At 37.1% G+C, this 19348-nt stretch overlaps 1 protein-coding gene and 1 non-coding gene across 4 annotated transcripts in view; one reads left to right on the top strand and one right to left on the bottom strand.

The window, feature by feature from the left end:
* The first annotated feature begins 77 nt into the window (after positions 1-77).
* Positions 78-150, top strand: Trnar-ccu (transfer RNA arginine (anticodon CCU)). Its single transcript has one exon. It is a non-coding gene; the product is annotated as a tRNA-Arg (tRNA).
* A 1302-nt stretch (positions 151-1452) lies between these two features.
* LOC135469329 (nuclear hormone receptor HR96-like) overlaps positions 1453-19348 on the bottom strand; it is a 41976-nt gene continuing 24080 nt past the window's right edge. For 2 of the 3 annotated variants that reach the window (XM_064747951.1, XM_064747953.1), the window contains exons 2-4: positions 13429-13671; positions 12080-12197; positions 1453-11620 (exon numbers count right to left, since the gene is read on the bottom strand). In XM_064747951.1, coding sequence (XP_064604021.1) covers positions 10656-11620; positions 12080-12197; positions 13429-13671 — 1326 coding nt within the window. In that variant the 3' untranslated portion in view covers positions 1453-10655. Of the gene's footprint in view, positions 11621-12079; positions 12198-13428; positions 13672-15473; positions 15636-19348 lie in introns of those variants that run through there. The other variant, XM_064747952.1, reaches the window with a different exon arrangement.

Raw genomic sequence — 19348 nt, 5'->3', positions numbered from 1 at the left:
AACATATAAAAATGTATTTTAGAGGTGTATCATGGTTTTCCTTTATATACTATAAATTGAGCGCAGAAGTTGTGGAAGCCTCCGTGGCCTAATGGATAAGGCACCGGCCTCCTAAGCCGGGGATTGCGGGTTCGAGTCCCGTCGGAGGTGCTGGGCAATCTTTTTTTTTTTTTTTGTTCGTATTGTTTATTTGAATGTTCTTCCATAGCACAGTCAATAATTTTTCACTTACACATTACTGGTCAGTTTTGTTGGTTCCATAAATTGGTGTGCCTGGGTAAACCAACGTCTTTTGGCAAGTTACTAATGGACCTTTTCCCCTTGTGAGTGCACACCATATATTTATGGACCACAAGTGGCATTCAACAAAAGCAAGACACTGCAAATGTCCATAGTGCTAGAAAGTCATTGACTGCTAATAAGCGAACGCCCCACAAACAATGACAGTGGGTAAGTCCAGAAATACTCTGTCACAGGCCGACATTGAACCTACACGTCATATGCCAGTGGTTGGACACATCACTATGAAACATAAGCTGTAAGGCATGGTGTTTATGTGCTGCAGCAATCACACTACACTTCAGGAATTCGGAGTACAGTTTAACCATCAGCCGTAAACACACAAGAACTTTGTCCAATCGGCGAAGTAGGCATCACTCAATAGACCTAACTTTAAACTATGCATAAATATACTTTCATTTGTTTTTTAAGATTTTTGTGAAAATAGTTAAAGGTGCTCAAACATCTGAACCTAAGGTGAGCTTTATGGATCTCACTATCAGAGGTTAGGATATGGATCTCACTATCAGAGGTTAGGATATGGATCTCACTATCAGAGGTTAGGATATGGATCTCACTATCAGAGGTTAGGAATGCTGATGTCACAGGAAATTTATTGAACTCTAAATCATGCTACTGAATGTTGGAATACCTCTCTTTACTTGTGAGCAAAAGATTACTGAAGTAACGTTTCCACAGATTCCTTCCTTCTGGTGAAAATCAGGAAAACATGCTGTTGTTACGTCGCAGTTCCTAGATACCAAAGTATGGCTCATAAAGCCCACCACAGTATTCAAATATGTGAATGCCTTTCAACCCTCTTAAAAAGTCTGAAAAAAAAAAAACAAATTAATGAAAGCATTTTTATGCATAGTTTTCAGCTGTCTGGATGATGAACCTTACTTCATATTTTAGCTTTCTTTTACTTTAAGAATTAAAATTGCAGTAATAGTTTAATAAATTAAAAGTTACAGTCAAATGGGCCCATTATCAACACATTCTGACTATTCCATTGTCTCATTACAAGTTGTCACGTTGAGATTAAATTGCTGCCAAACCATGTAAAAAAAACTGCCATATAAATGTAATTTTGCCTGATTATTATGTCCACCTCTATTACTGACTGGGGGATGGAATGGGTGCGGGGATATCAAAAAGAAATTAACAATGGTATAAAACACACATATCTTTATTCTTAAGAAGCATCAAAGACATACATATACATGTATCATTGGGGTATTTCATGGTAAATATACAATGTAATTAAACTTGTGCCACATGTAACAATAATTTCAGTTGAAAGCCAAACTAACTCAACAGAAAAACGAACATGTGTAACTCAAGCAGCTGAATGTTAAAATTCACAACAAGCCATAACCTTTAAACATCAGAAAAGGCAGTTTTTGCTCAAGGATAAATATTTTCTGGTCAATATTGCAACCTTCTTCCAGCTGTGGTTGAAAACATACACCCATGGACATCCCTTATGCTACAATTGCATACAAGATGCATCACTTCTCTGCAGCATATGATGACAACAGTCATCGTTAGCTTGTATTTTGATGGAGCACAAATAGGCCGTGAATGAAGGGCTACAGGTTGTTTTCATGCACAGAAATGCCGTCATCACAGAACCAAAAACTCAATCACATGTTTTTTGAGGGAATAAGCAAAACAGAACCATTAATACATTCTCTCGCTTAGAAAGAAATTCAAACGTTTGTATGAATATGTGCTGCATTTGTCCAATGATGAGACAATTTATCATTTAAGAATGGCATGTACAGGTGAGCAATATCTTCCTGTTCTGATCTTTTATACAGAGAACTCAGCTGAAAGTAAGAATTGTCACTAATCTATATATACACTTCCCATTCTACTTTTGACAACTTTTATTCGAACATTAAAAATTTTAAAAGAATTTACTGATATACATCACACCAAATGTATACTCTTGCTTAGGGGAATAAGGAACAACTATGTCTTTACTCCTTATATGAGAAGACGGCATGGGATGAAAATCAAATTATTAGCAGCAATCAAGGAAAACGCTAAAGGGCTGTAGCCAGTGGAAAGTTAATGAAAAAAATGTTACATTTTGTTAAAATTATGAATGCATAAATGTAAATTTCATTAAATAGTTACAGCTGTTCATTGCAAAACACAAGAATGTGGGTACATTTACAATCTTCAGAACCTATGTAAAGACTGATTTTCCCTGACTGGAATATAGTTAAATACTTGTTATACCATGCTGGCACAATGTAGTGATTTAACCACGAAGTCCAGATACTGTAATTTAGTTCATTATTGAAAAGGTTATATGAATCATAAACATTACTAACCAATCCATATGATAGAATTAATAAAATAAGTTCTGACCAATCTGGTACACACACAACATTGACGAGACTGCCAAGTCGTAATCCTGAGTGAAACTTTACTGGATGGAGCGATTTCCCTGAAGCCTATTGTAAAAATACTGTTGACTTTAAAAACATCATTGCAATTACTTGGGCTGGTAGAATTAAAAGTATATCCAAACATAATGAGCTGTGAAGACATTTATTATTAAAGTAGTAGAAGTAGGTCATAATTTACTGCGATTATATTTAAGATAAGAGTATAGGTATATGTAAATTAGCACACCTTGAATCCTCTCAAGATTCAGACCCAATAAATAGAACTGGAGATTTAGAGTTTAAAATAGCTTGTGTGCATGCATCAAATCAATCCTATTTAAGGGATGTATATTTCATAACAGCTAAGTCATGAAATAAAAACAGATGTCACATTCAAACTGCGTGTAACTTTTGAAACAAAAATATTTTCCCACCTGCACCTCATCGGTTATTTTAAGTAAAGCCTCAGCAGATTGCAATACCACAATGAAGAGCCAACCCTTCACTGAGAGCACAAGCAGTCAGACTTATATCTCACATCTCCAAGGTTTTGGTAAGCATACAAGCTGACAGCAATACCACAATGATGAGCCAACCCTTCACTGAAAGCACAAGCAGTCAAACTTACATCTCACATCTCCAAGGTTTTGGTAAGCATACAAGCTGACAGCAATACCACAATGATGAGCAAACCATTCACTGAAAGCACAAGCAGTCAGACTTACATCTCACATCTCCAAAGGTTTTGGTAAGCATACAAGCTGACAGCAATACCACAATGATGAGCCAACCATTCACTGAAAGCAAAAGCAGTCAGACTTACATCTCACAAAGGTGTTCGTAAGCATACAAGCTGACAGCAATACCACAATGAAGAACCAACCCTTCACTGAAAGCACAAGCAGTCAGACTTACATCTCACATCTCAAAGGTTTTGGTAAGCATACAAGCTGACAGCAATACCACAATGATGAGCCAACCCTTCACTGAAAGCACAAGCAGTCAGACTTACATCTCACATCTCAAAGGTTTTGGTAAGCATACAAGCTGACAGCAATACCACAATGAAGAGCCAACCCTTCACTGAGAGCACAAGCAGTCAGACTTACATCTCACATCTCAAAGGTTTTGGTAAGCATACAAGCTGACAGCAATACCACAATGATGAGCCAACCCTTCACTGAAAACACCCAGCTGTCAGGCTTACATTTCACATCTCAAAGGTGATGGTAAGTGTTTAACAGGAAACATTCCTGTAAAAATATTTAACATTTAAGAGTCCATACAATTTTTAAGATTTTTGGTTGGCCCTTTATTTGATAGGATTTTGGAGTGAGGTCTTCAACCATGCCTTTATTTGAAACTTCTTTATTTTCTTTTTGATTACATTCATATCATACTACATAAATCTACTGTATTATCCAAATACATTGGACAGTTTAGCAGTTACTTATCTGAACATAAATGGAATGCCACAATCATGGAAAGCTACAAGCTAATTTGCCAACTTTGCCCGTATAAAATATCAACAGGGTGTTTTGGCGCTTGCTGGCTCATCCAGCCAAATCTTGTTTCCACAGCAGCAAGTTGCTCTTTGATCACTGAGGTCAAAGGCTAGAATGCATCCCAGGTATTTAGTCAGCTAACAAGTAAAGGGTGGTAGTTTACTCAAGCTACACCCACCAATAAACCAGTTTGCCATTGTGTAAATGGAAAGTTCTTAGGAACAGTGTTAAACCCAAATCACGTAATTAATTCCCATTGAACTTCAAAATACAGCCAACTATCACATCCCTCCTTTAAATATCAAGAATTCCCAAACGTAAACACAGACTGCCAATAGGGCCATACAATCTACAATGAAGACATCACCAAACTTGCCATCCATACTCAGTATATGCAACTTAACACCTCAACATCTTTACACAGGCATAGGAAGTACACAGAAAGTTGGTGTGGGTGTGTGTGGTGGGCAGGGAGGGGGGCCAAGATTGTGACTATCACAGAAAACTGGGCAAGGATCCAGATGCAAATGGTTCGAGCCACCTAGGCCACTAAAGGTCTATAGTGCTTCATGTCCAGAGCATTCTCAACAAAACTGGCATGCACACAGTTTCCTCCTTCTTCAGGCGACTTTCAAACAAGGGAGATAACTCTACCCTTGCTCAGCATTTACTGAATTGCCAGTCATTTACTAAGGCATAGGAAAAAGAAAAAACTATACTACATTATAATGATCTGCTTGTACATGTATTGTCAGGCACTTTTCAAAAGTGGAGGAGCAATGCCCCCAGCTTCCTATGCCTATAATCAAGCTAGCAAAAGAAAAATACACAAGCCTAAAAGCCACCTTTATGTTAATCAATCAATGTTCTAAAACAAATGGTTAAGCGTTGTTATTAATAGCTCATTGGAAACAGTAACTATTTTCAGGGAGACAAGCAACATCTCATAGACAACAATAAATACCCCATCACATTTCAGCTAGCTAGTATTGCACACACATTACACCTGGCTGTTTACCTGAATATGGAGGTGAGTGAATGTCATTTTGCTTACTATTATTATGCAATGTTTTTGTTTCACATCTGTAACAGTATCTAGGTTCATCCAACAATGCCGCCCTTCAAGAAAATTACAGTACATCAATCATCAACAAAACATACAGAAAATAGCAATGCATTCATAATCATTACATGAAATTACCTAAAATTTTGTCCCAAAAAGTGCATTTATATAGAGACAAATGTCATAAAATATTACTTTTGGTAGTGAAACTTACATTTTTTCCACTAGGATATCATCTTACTTTCCATACAAACTTGAAGACATTTCAAAGTTCAGCAGAATTCTCAGAATCAGGTAAGATGTACTTCATGGGGGAAACTTTAGGTCAATTATCAAACATACACACCTTCATATGTTTAAATGTTATGGCTGCTGTGTCAGACAAAGATCCTCCCAGTAAATGTCTGGTGCTCTATTAAATCATTATATTTGTGCGTATATGTGAAACTTATTAAATAAGTTGGTCTAGAAAAATACAACATAAACACTTCACAGCTTGTGGTATACACGTCTTTATCGTATCAGTTACACATAGATCAGTGTTGAATTCATATTTTGTATATTGTCACAGTCTAGGTCTCTGCAGCACTAAAGGCGACGGATTCGGAGATCAAATGATCAAATCTAGCATGGCGTCTCTCACTGAGGTCTCTTCCCACAGTTACATCTGGAGAGTGAGATTACAAACCATGTTTTACTATTTCTTAGATTACATCACAGGATGCATGAAAATATCAAAGCATAGAATCATAATATGCAAGTGGTTCCATCCTGATCATGCAACCTAAAATATTCTCTAATTTTCTTAATATGCTGCACTTGACCTGAGAAATCTCAACTTATCTGACAAGATGTTCCACACACTGTTTGGACCAACTGGCAAGCAGCAAAACCAGAAGAAGAACTTACATTATGAAGAATTATACGAATGTCTATGTTGTAATTCCACAAGAGATACAGAATTCCATAAAAATAGTTAGGTAGTCAGTTTAAAAACAATTTGTCAAGCTGTGTGCAATAGAATAAAACAATCAGCACAAAAATTACGCTGGGTATTTCCAAACCACAAAATGTGTGGTTCTCCAACATCAGACAGTCAGACTATTGTAATCTCTTCTTGTCAAGTTACATACACTCGTCAGTGGGTGGTACATTCTCTCTGGTGATAGTTCACTGAAATGGTCATTTAAGGGTAAATAGTTTCCACTGCCCTTTCTTTAAACTGACAGCATTATCTGACATCATATGAATGAATAAAGATCACCTTTGACACCCCCTTGTATTTTTTTATTGTTGTTTGTTTTTTTCTTTGTTTTTGAATGTGTGCATTGCTATGTAAAATTCCTAGAAATGACTTAAGAAAACTTACGATTTAACATTCGAATTTGAAATTGCAATCGCCTAAAGATAATATAAAACATTTTCAGAGTTATCTATAACATGTTTCAAACTGAAAATAAAGCTAAACATGAATATGTCATTCCTGTCAGATATTGGGTGAGGTCTTGGAGTACTGGTTCACACCTATACATATAGTTTTACAACTGTTCTACTACGTGACACACATACTTTGAAGATAGTTTCTACTTTTACTAATGAACAAGAACCCTCTATTTACAATGTTCCCAACACAAAATCAGGAACACTTGAGAATTATTAAAAATATCTCCCCAATAAGGCAACGTTCAGGCACTGAAGTTATGGATACTAAAGTTACGCATGTATAAGTATATATGTATATATGGTATTCATGGATAAATTTATTTTAGAATATCATAAATCTTTAAACTGTAGACAGTACAGTCTCCGTATGGCACAACATTTACAGAACATCTCTGCCCTATACAAATTCACCTATAGATATATAACCCAACTGAAAATGTCACTTTCAATCTCCGATTTACTATAAATACACAGCCTAGCACTGAGACAGAAGGAAATACCACCTGTTCTCACACCTTATCCCCTGACACATAGCACTATACTGACAACGTATGCACTGAGCAGATACAGAGAAAGGAAATGCCTTTAAAATTAAATATATGTACATACATATGAGAATAGACAAAGTGTTACAAATTAACAAATATATTTACAGGAAATTGTTCTCTTGACACACACAAATCAGATGTATGAACTTCAAATTACAGATTACAGCTAATTACAGATATAGGGCATTTTGAGTCAAATACACCCATTTTGGTATTGAGGAATTTAACTGAAAAAATTTCTTTTAAACAAAAGTATTGCTCCTGAATTCCTTCACAATTTTCCTTAAAATACAAATGCCAGACATTCAGAAACACCAAAAAGTATGTCATACTACCATCTCAAATGCACCAGGACAGATACTAAACACCTGAAATCTACTTTGACAGACATTTTCCCGCCAATGTCATGCATGTGTTACACCTGAATTACTATCCATCTGAAGGGTTCAGCGTTGTATCACAGTAAACCACCATGAGGTACATCGTAACAGTATCAACAGAATACATACTATAGTATTACAGTCTGCCTTAATTAGTACTCACACATTTGAAGCACTTCACCAAAGAAAGCAAAAGACCCAAAGAACTATTAATTTTCATATAGAAAGTATACACCTGTCATCTTGTATAAACTTTCTTTCCATATAGATGCTGGTATAAGACTGTGAGCAACCAAGTGTCAAATTAAGCATGTGAGAAAACTGCAATTAAAGCACTTTCTTTTTAGAGCAAGTTTTTCAACCATCGTGTATATTAAAGGCAATCTATTTACTTGACAAGACATAAGTCTGAATTCTTTTAAACAGAACTGCATCTTTAAGGATGGCTGCACAATAGCTCAACCAAGCAGTCTGACAAACACCTAGGAACTGGAAACAAGTACATGTATATTAATAATGCATGTTTACAAAATACACACGCGCAAAGCCTAGGTTAGTTTGAGAATAAGTTAGGTACATGTAGCAGAGAAAAGTCACTGCAAGCACACTACTGTTCTGGGTTTACATTTTAAAAAGAAAACATCCACATACCCATTTCTTCAAAAACCACTTGAACAAATGACTTGAATATAAGCAGACCAACAAGTGGCAATCACCATGTTCAATTTTCATACGCCCAATTTAATAGCCATATGCCAACGCCCCCACCCCCCACCCAAAACACGCCAGTTTATTAACACTGACTTTGGCTAGCTGTTTTAAATTACACACTTATTTGGTAATGGACTGGTTTTGTTCTTTACGACCATTGTGAATGCCAATGTAAATTTCTAGAGAAGGTTAAACTGAAAGCATACATCAAATTTGTGCCAAACATTGCTATAAGTTAAAAAAGACAGGTTTCCCCACATATACATGTACATGTTCTTGACTAATGCGCAGAAAAAAACATGTACTCTGTGCGAGTTAGAGAAGCAGAATGAACATGTTCCTCTTTGGCAACAAATGGATTACTAACAGTGTCAGTGAACATAGCTGGTCATGTTAGAGAGACAAACTCTAGTGGTTATCATATCTTATTTGTATGTAACATACAGTCAGTAGTAACACCATAAATGATCAAGATCACCTTATTGCCTACATAATTTGGCTGAGTAACCCTATAAAACCTCAATTGCATCAGTCATTAACAAAGTTAACATATCGTAATTATAAATGTCAAATATCCAAAACAAATAAAATGATTAAGCTGAGGTAAATGTACATTATGATGCCACGAAAAAAACATATTCCACAGGGTTTATCTCACAGAACTAAAACAACTTTCAAAACTCAGACAACCTGAAAAAAAATTGCATGTACATGTGTACATACAGTATTTCTGTTACAATGTAAACAATTTCAGAATGACAGAGGAGCTGCTTAACCTCAAAATTATGCTAAACTGAAATCCCTATGGAGTGAAACTCATAGTAAAACATAATCCTGACCTGATGTACTGTGGGAATTCAGGAGGAATTTATTAAGATTAATTCAAAAACATGTAACTTTACATACACAAGTGCATACATGTATATAACTATTGAATACATGTAATTCAACAGAAACAACCTGAAAAATGGTATGAATGACATGTACGTGCACGTGTACACACGTGTACACGTACATGTACACGTGACATGTACATGTGTATCTAGACATGTTTAAGGTCTAGATTCTATTGTTTTTCTGGGACAAGGTGACAGATTACTTACATGTACATGTACCCTGGTACACATCAACACAAATGTACATTGCTCTGGCTATCAGCCATATAACATGAACCACAAGTTCATCGATAAGATAAGTGGTGTTAACCCTAGGAAAAGCACAGGTTTGTGGCACAAGAATTATAATGAAAGAAAGAAGATAAGCAACAGTTTGGGTGCATATAAACTGTATAAAAGCTGGACCGCATACATGTACATGTCTGACTGATACTGAGAATGCAAACTGCAAAACGAACAACAAATGGATACTTTGTATATGCTATAATCAACTAAAAACATGAAGATATATAAATGAATACACCATTAACGACGGAACTAAAATGAGACAAAATATGGCACTAGACACATGTTTATGATAGATTTCATAACATGTTAATCAAGCACTAACAATGATGATAAAAATACCTTGAGTGTTTCTACCCATGTGACTTTGTCACATAACAATAACCTTATTACAAGCATAAAAATAACAACATGGAAATAATCCTTGGATACGTTGGAAACAGTTGTACAAGTGTATGTACATGCACATCTATGTCAGCACAATAACACAGATAATGATCTACACGTACCAGTCTACTGAAACAGTGCATGGACGACACCATCTTTTCATCCCGCCCATCTGACAGTGGCACAGCTATGGCCCATACAGAGTAGACATTACAGAAAGAAACAAAAAAGATGACGTACATACATGTACATAAATCAAGATCAGAGAAAAGTATATCAAACGCATCTGACAAAAAAAAAAAAAAATAATAAAATAACGAAATGAACAACAGCACTGGAATCATTACCTACAGAGCTAACCATTTCTGCGTTCAAATTGCAACCTCTGACAAGGATTATTGTTTACTATGATTATGACAACATAGGAAGAAGAAACAGTGTCAAGTCAGCTGGTTAACTCATTCTGGTAAGACAACAGGAGAGAACACAGCAATTTGCTCAAGTGGTAAGCCTCAATTATATGCCTATCACCTGTGTGCCAGAATGTTCTTGCAAATGGGATGTCTGAAGTCCACTATGCCATTGAAAGAATGATTATAGAGACAAATTGACAGCAGATCTACTGCTGCTGGCAGCTTCTAATTGTAGCTAAGGTTTCCGTTCCCAACTCTGCTTGTAGTAAAACCCCAGCAACAGTTACATATACATGTATGTGTATACAAATGTCTGGTAAGTCCTTGCAATCACTTAGCACATTCACATCTTCAGGTTGAAGATCTCCAGCAAAAGCGGCTCAATCTGATGAGGGTTAACCTGAAGCAAGACTTTAGCATGTTCCTCGCTAAGTCCCTTAAGTTCGGCTATTTTCAGCAGCAGTTGTGGATGGAGCTCTTTAGCATGGGAATAGGAGAATTCTGACTCTAGGTAGTGCTTGAGTAAGATCACATACTTGTCCTGTATGTCTGCCACAGCCTCACGGTGAGTTATTCCCTGACCATCAGGATTAAAGACAATCACCACCTGGAGAACACCTAAAATTTTCAGATTGTCCCGTACTAATGACTTGACAGTCTTACAGTACTGGATGTGGGAATCATGCAGGTTGTGGAAACCTGTCGCCTTCTTGAGAATGTCCGTAGGAATATCTCCGCTAGGTGTGAGCCAGGCGTCCTTTTCTATACTGTAAAAGAAGACAGAGCGCAGCAATAGAGTGTTTAGCACACACGCCTTCAGTGCCGTTATCTGATCCTCCTGACTCAGCATCCGGAAATCCTCTAACTTCTTCACAAATTTTATCAGCTTTCTGACACAGACTTCCGAGTTATTGACCAACTGGTTGACATTGGCGTAGTTTTCTGACTCCCCGAAATAAGAATCATAGTGAAAGCTTCCCAGCGTTGTCTCGTACATTACCTTCAGCTCATCAAGTAGCACACTCTCTGAGGAGGTCAGCTGACGGTACAACAGAGGGTCGGCTGGTAGCGCCGCGTTTGACACGGGATGAACAGTATGGCTGGAGCCTTGATGATAACTGGAGACGGATTTGTCAGAAGCATATGTCGTCATGGTGGGACTGCCGGTGCTGGTGCTGGGAGGGGAGTAGGCTACATCACTGGTGTCCAGAATATCCGTGTCGGGCAGAGACTGACATGACACCCGCTTGGCCCGCTTCTGACGATTCTGAGTCACCTTCTCCATACGCGCCTTTCTCTCAGTCTCATCTACCAATGAGCAAAATCTGTGTTAACACATTACTCAACACACCAGTTTATAACTTTACTGCTGTCATTTGTTAAAAAAATCAACATTCACTTACCCTAATGCTTTCGTGGTCAAAAAGGTCGCATTACAGTAACCAAGTTTCCTCTTGCACTTTTACTTTGTTCTAAATGTTCTAAAATTTAAAATATTGCTTTTTTGTATTTAAGCTATCCCTTGAGTATTCTGGTAGAAGCTTGTATTGTGCTTGAAACTAGAGAAAAACAAACTGAAACGAATTTTATATTGCAATTCCCACTGAACACTTTAACAACTCTGTGAAATGCTAATTGCTGCATCCCTGTTTCACACAGAGAAGCACCATATTTGTACCTTCCTGGAGTTCTGACATAAGACATTTTGTACTACAGTATTTAATATATCAAAACTTTTCAATAGTGGTATAGCTAACATGTACTTACCTAATATCATATCCTTTTTCATGCCCATGTTAAAACATTTCATCAAACGACAATGAGGGCAAAATCTTCTCGTTTTCACAGTTATATCACAGTTACCTTGGAAAAGGCATTTCATTTTCTGCCAAAAAGAAAGAGGTCAGAAAGAAATTAAAAATCTTGAATTACATTTTGTTTACATTCCTACACTGCTGTTCTAAGTGCAAGGTTTCATTCACAAATTCACAACACATTACCAAAATAGAAAAACCAAAATAATTAAATAACTAGAAAGAAGTCAGAGCTGTTGTACATGTAGCTTTAATGGTACAGGATATGAGTGGAATATCTCCTGAACACCCACAACACAAATAATGCTCATAAATATGAAATTTTGTGAAAAGCATTCTAAAAATCTGGTTGAATGAACACCAATGTACTTGCACTAGTACATCTAATCTTTAAACTTCTAATCCCCATGATACTCCAGCAAGTTATTTAAAATACATCTTTGTACAGATAACCTTAAAAGAAAATAAAACTCTGAAATAAACTTTTTGTGAGGTTTAAACTTTCTGTTGATCATACTCATGAATTCTTTATGTGAGCACTGGTGCTCTAAACACATAATAAATACAAATTATACATGTACACATGTACTTGGGATTCACTCTATTTGGCTGAGACCCATGCACCAGTACATGTCATTGGTGTTTGATAATACTTTACAGCCTTCAATGGATGTCACATTCACCTTGCTCTCTGTCTATAGAACCACTGGTCAACTACAAGAGTGTGCTGTGTAATTATTTTATTCGATCCAATCAGTGCCATTTAGGGAATTTCACAGAATTCTGTCTGATCATTGGCTTACAGCGCACAGATGTATAAACATGTTTACAATATGGCTACATGTACATATAATCTGAGAGAGGTGAGGCTTTTGCTTGTATTTCTGTCTTTGCAGACATTTAGCTTAATAAAACATCTAAAAAAAGAACAAAAAAAAAAAACTTGCTGACCTTGAGGAATACTGTAATTCTTAAACCTTTCCGCATGTTTGCAAGGTGTTTATTCAAGCATATTCTGAAAGAATTAATCTGTGTAGACTGATAAGTTACACTTTTTGTGAAGCCCTGAAATTGGCCAACCCAACCAATGCAGTTTTATCTTCAAAATCAACTTGTATAAATTGCACTAAAAGTTGAATGAATGAATGATTATGGCTTAACGCCACATCGGCAATATTTCAGCCATATTGTGGCGAGCACTAAAAGTTGAGGAATTATGGTAGGGCATGAACTTTCATTTTCAGATTTATCTCATAAATTTGAGAAACAGAAAGTATTGTACTTCAGCATTTAAAAGGTTACCTTTTCTCGCGTAGCATTCCTCCTGAAGAAAGCCTTGCAGGATTCGCAGGTGATGGCATCAAAGTTGTAGCCGAGAGCTGTATCCCCACACACCTTACATATTTTGTCCTCCTTGCACTTGATCTTTCGCTTGGTGTGCGTGGGCAACATGTCAGCCATCATCATTTCCTCAGTCACCTCCTGTTTGATCTGGATCAGAGGGGGCGTGTCACACAGCATTCCGTCCTCAGGATCGTCCATTGTCTGCCAAATACACCCAAATAACCATATGCTGAGAACATTGCTAGAACTAGACCATTCAATTTCCTACACAAATTTATGAACATGATAATTATGTTCTGGAGGGCCCTTGCTGGCTCTGTCATCTCGAGCACCATTCTTTCCACAACTAAGCAGTCCCTTTAATACCTGTGATGTCAAATGGAGCATACTTTCCAGCTCTAGCCTCTTATTATGGTACGAAGTCAGGAGATTTCTTAGTCATATGTACATGTACCTGATGAAGATCGATGGTTTACTCCATAAACCCATCAAACAGTGTATTCAAGCAGAAAAACTTCCATCATGAAGAAAAAAAAAGACAACCAAACAAAAACAAGCAAAACAAACATCTTGAACATCTTCTAGGTGTGGAAGTACTATAGAGAATAGTATACATTACTATTCTGACACCCTTCTGACAGCAACGCACTGACGATGATCACTTCATTTGACTTGACTGCCTAAACCTCTTACAAGAAATAAACCACATGTAGTACCTGATTTCCCTTGTACCTTCAGGCCAACACTATCACATGTGCCAGATCTGAGAGACTGTCCTGCTTCTAATTAACACAATAGTGGTAGAGTACTAAGGTTCATTTACATACGGCAGTAAGGATATATGTTGTAGGACAAAATCAACAGATATCCATAATCTGATGTTAAAGCGATGTCACAAGAGGTGTTTCACTAACTAAAAGATGGTAACCCACCTAGAAATATGACAATAATAACGGAAAATAAACAATTCAAGATGGCTTGGGTGTACACCTGCCGCCCACACCCACCCAAGTCCTCTTTCTCCATCTTTGTTCTCACTCATTCTACTGGATATACAGATATCCATGTATGTGTCCACCAGAAGAGCACAAGTGTGCATACAAAATAAGTTATCGCCGGGATGAAAAGCCATGTATGTACATGTATATTGCGGAAACAGAGAAAATGGCAATCTGTTTACTATGGCAACCATGGAAATGGAAAAATTAACTGTGTCTACTTATCAAACAGTAATACCAAATTTAAAAAATATGATAGCAAAACAACCAAAGTTGTAGCCTGCTCACTGAAGTCATATGAGTTCATACATGTGCATGTATATAGTAGAAAGGGAAACTGGCAATCTGGTAACCATGGCAAATGAACAAATGAAAAGTGCCATATGAGTTCTATGGTATTCTTGTTATCATGGCAGTAGCAGAAATTGATAACTAAGAAAACTAAGAGGAAAAAAAAAACTAAAATGCAGATTATCAATAAGTACATGTATTTATATATTCACACAATCAGTCAGCAAGACATAACTGCACATGTCAGTTCAAATACTTGTACATGTAGCGATGTTTAGGTACTGGTAGATTTCGCTGCCCACTACATGTAGGCCCAGATTCGTTCCAACCTGAAATGAGCATTTACTCATTAACAATCTGAATCTGATTTGTCTCAGTTGTGTCCGTATTGGACACTGATACACATGTACAAGCCATCAGTCTTATTAAATGTTTTAAGACAAAGACTTCATGGAGACCATCGAGTTAATAGTCCACCAGTATTACGCATTGTCCATTCATGAATATGCACAGTATTTACTTGGACACATACACATCTGATCCAATAAACCATCCAATTCCATGATAACCAGATCAATGATATACTATACCAATTAAAAACATGAATGAAGCAGCTCCTCAGCTCAAGCAGCATCTACATGTACACTGTAGCCACATGTATGCGTTAGTGTAATACAGTTTGGTGATCACGGATCTGGGACGTACCTGCCTTACCCTTCACACAACAGCAGCAACTGCTTTTTCCACTGTACACGACAATTAGGCCTGTATTCACAGGCCTCACATCACACACCTAAATCTAGTCGACCAAAGCCATAAGATACAGTCTGATGGGCCAGCTGTAACAAGGACACAGAGCTAAGTTGTCCTGGAGTAATTTCAGGACACCTAGCAGTTCCGCCATACTGTTTAAGGTTATTCAGTACGCCCCCACAACAGCCCCTAGTTTTCACTGGAGATTACTGTATGAGGCTTGAAAGGAGGGGCATCGCCTGCCGATGGGCTTACAGGCATCAATCTTCATATTGATGAAAACACCTCAAGACGTATTTTATACATAAATGAAGATAAATTAAGAAACTACACACTATTACTTAATACCCAACTGATTCATGTATTAGATATTATTCTCAGCGCAAAAAAAGGAAAAAGCAATGCAATTTACTGATAACACCATTCATAGTGATGTCAGGAGGATGTGTGGCAGCCAGGTACTTGGATGACAGCATTTAAACCATGGGTCACCAATCACTACATGAACATGTACATGTATGTGGGTCTGGGTGTGTCTAGAAACACTCACAGTACATGTACATGTAGTTCCCTCAAGCAGACCTATTTTTAACTGTAAGATGCTCTACAAGTTGAACTGTCTGTCTGTCTGTTGGTTGGGCACACTTTTGGCCTCCATCTTTTAACATGGGTCATTCACTTAAGGCAACGTAAGTGCCCTGATTTTCCTTACTATTTATGTAGTAAGTTTGTCATCTCAAAAATATACATTTCATAACTTGTGTGTGGTACCATGTCATACCTTTACAATATATCAAAAATCAATCTAGCATGACCATTTTTTTAACTGTGGTTCTTGGAAGTAAAGTCAGAGCATTTTGTTACCTTGGTAATCTCCACTAGAGGAGTGGGTAATAACACTGGCCAAAATGTTTTCAGTTCTATCCATAACAAACAAAATTCTAATCTATTTTAACTAGATGCAGTGCAGAAATTTATTGTACATCAACAACCTAAATGTCTCTGTATTATATTGTTATCCAATCAGTTCTCCTTCACACTTCAGTTCAGAGGCAAATCTTTGACCCAACCACCTGAACTGCAAATATGTCACCTTAACAAGGCGCCTAAGTGTGAGACGTCATCAACTTTTTACAGGATGATGCAGCTATTGTGAATTTATGCTTGTTGTACGTATTTTCATTCAAAATGTTATCATTGCCCTGAATATTTATACATCAGCTGTTTATGCAGTGTTCACAGCACACAGCCTCCTCTCACCTATATGGGTCAAGACAGATGTAGGATAAGCTAACACTTGGTGAAAAGCTACCACGTACAAGCAGCAGCTTATGTGCTGATCGCATCTAATGTAGATGTCATCAACATAGTTAACCTAACCTCATTCTGTAATCATTCTCTGCGTATTAAAAACTAACCTTGAATACAACTAAAGAATAAAATAATTTGAGGTGTGACATCAAAATAACATGTACACACACATTTGCATTCATGATAGAACCTCAAATTTCAGCCCTAAGTGCACTTTTGGAGGCATATAAATATAATAAAATATCCCTTTTGGTGCTGAAACTTGCATTTTCCCTTAGAATAAAATCTTACTTTCCAAACAAACGCCAAACACCTTTTTAACATCAACACAACTCTCAGAATCACACAAAATGTGCAACTTTGTAAAGGGTGAAATTCTAAGTCATTTACCACATCCCCTCCTTCATCTGATCCCCACCCAGCACTGGTTTAACTGGCCTGTCGTGATGCATTAATGCTGTGCTACATTCAGTTCTGATTTTCAACTTATGATAGTGAGCGATATAATTGTAACTAATTGATACAATGACACTTAAAACAGATCCACATGCAGATTTATATATCATCCTCATCATGACTATCAAGTTACATGAAAATCTAATTGAACATGTACAAGGTTCTTTGGTGTCAAGAAATGATTACTGACAGACATGCTAGTGTATGAACAGACTGATGGATGAACAGACAGACAGATCTCTGTATGCCCCAGTATTACATGGTGGGGTAAACGACAGATCTAAAAGACAGCACCATCATACTTACTATTATAACATTAATATTGTAATAAAACATACTATGAAACTATCTAAATGCCATAAACACAAGCTTATAACATGAATGGCAACAACAGTTCAAACTCTCAATGTGACTTGTACCACTGGTTTATTTAAAAGCATTCCCAAGGACAATATTTGCCAGCAGATTGAGCCAAGTATCAACTGGTGGACAGTTGAGATTTGATCATGGCATAAATGCAGGTCTAGCCTTAACTGCCGCTTCAATATTTAGCACAGCATTATTGTTCACTTTACGGGCCATTGTAAAATTTGCTTCTTTTGCAACATTTTTTTGCTGAAGTTGGGAATTCGCATGTGAAACAATTTAGAGAGAAAAAAATGTCTTCAAGGGCTCTTCACAGTAGCTTGCCCGCCAATAATGTATCTACTTGCCGCAAGTTGGCAAGTAAATGTTTATTTTTTTATGTCTGTGAAAAAATGGTCCTCTCTAAGAACAAATTTTTGAGCATTCTTGAGTACGTATATGAAATTTTGGATGTACTGGGGATGACTGAGGTGTAGTTTTCTATAACCTTTCTTTTCTAAATGTATCATGTGAAATAATTTGATTGAAGATGTCCCAGAACCTTAACAGCATTACTTGTGATAATGTAGAAAAGTACTTCCGTGCCTATAATAACTGAAACTTGTCAGTGCGACGCTCTAATTTTCAGCCGCCATGAGTAACTGCTATCTTCTTGGACGGGGAAATGTTCCAAGCTGAGCAGATCAGGACTGGGGCTTGAGTGAGACCCTTCCCCCTGTCCCAAACAGCCTGGTGTACAACTGAATATACCTCTTTTTAGATTCAATATCCCATTAATTGAAAAATGAAATGATCACTAATCTTAACTTACTAATAGGCAGGTTTGATTTCAACAGCTGTGATTTACAAGCTGTTGAACTCCTTGCTACACATACAAGTCTTTTTGAATTTGCTTGCCGTGTGTAAATGGTACCTCAGATACACATACATTGTCTTATCTTTGTCTTTGTACTATTCAACCATTCTTTGACATCAATTAAATTTTCTCTTCATCATTATGACCACACTTTGTGTAGCTCGTGGCTCGTATATCCCAACATAGTATTGTGAACAGGTCTCCATGAATTCATGGTATCCATGGGCTGTATTAAGACTATGCTGTACAAAAACACCTCACACAATGTCAATACCAAACCATTTTTTTTTTCTAATCCACCAAATAGCAAATTTATAAAGGAAAAAAAGTTTTTAAAGCTCTCTATGTGAATAGAAAAGCATATTTTCAAGAATGTCTGCCAGAAGCAAGAGGCAATAGAACACACCTGTGCTTGTATCAGCTGATAATCGGGACAGTTCCTCATGAATACAGAGGATCTTAGCACCCACCCACCCCTACAGAACCTCTCTCAAAATGTCACCTCGCCCTTGGCTTTAGCTCCTAATAAAACCCTTGTGGTTAACCCAGTATGTCAGGTCCATTGGCTCAGAAGAGTTGAGACAAGCAGCATCATTTCCTACTGCTACACCTTCATATTCTCTGTTACATGATCAGACAGGATTTCCTCACATCAGCGCAAGTTGTGGACTTGTTGAGAAGCCACGTCACATGCAATGCGATACATGTACACTTTTTTTTTGTAATTTTTTTTGGAATAATTATTTTTCTCTTGTCCAGCCGTACCACACATCCACTCAGGTTTATACATGTACCTGGATGTTAACATTCAGCAGTGTTAAAAAAAACAGTACTCCAAGTTGTGGAG

The sequence above is a fragment of the Liolophura sinensis genome, chromosome 6, assembly GCF_032854445.1.
Source record: "Liolophura sinensis isolate JHLJ2023 chromosome 6, CUHK_Ljap_v2, whole genome shotgun sequence".
Lineage (NCBI taxonomy): Eukaryota > Metazoa > Mollusca > Polyplacophora > Chitonida > Chitonidae > Liolophura > Liolophura sinensis.
Note: the sequence above shows the minus strand (reverse complement) of the source record. Positions and strands in the feature narration are given on the sequence as shown.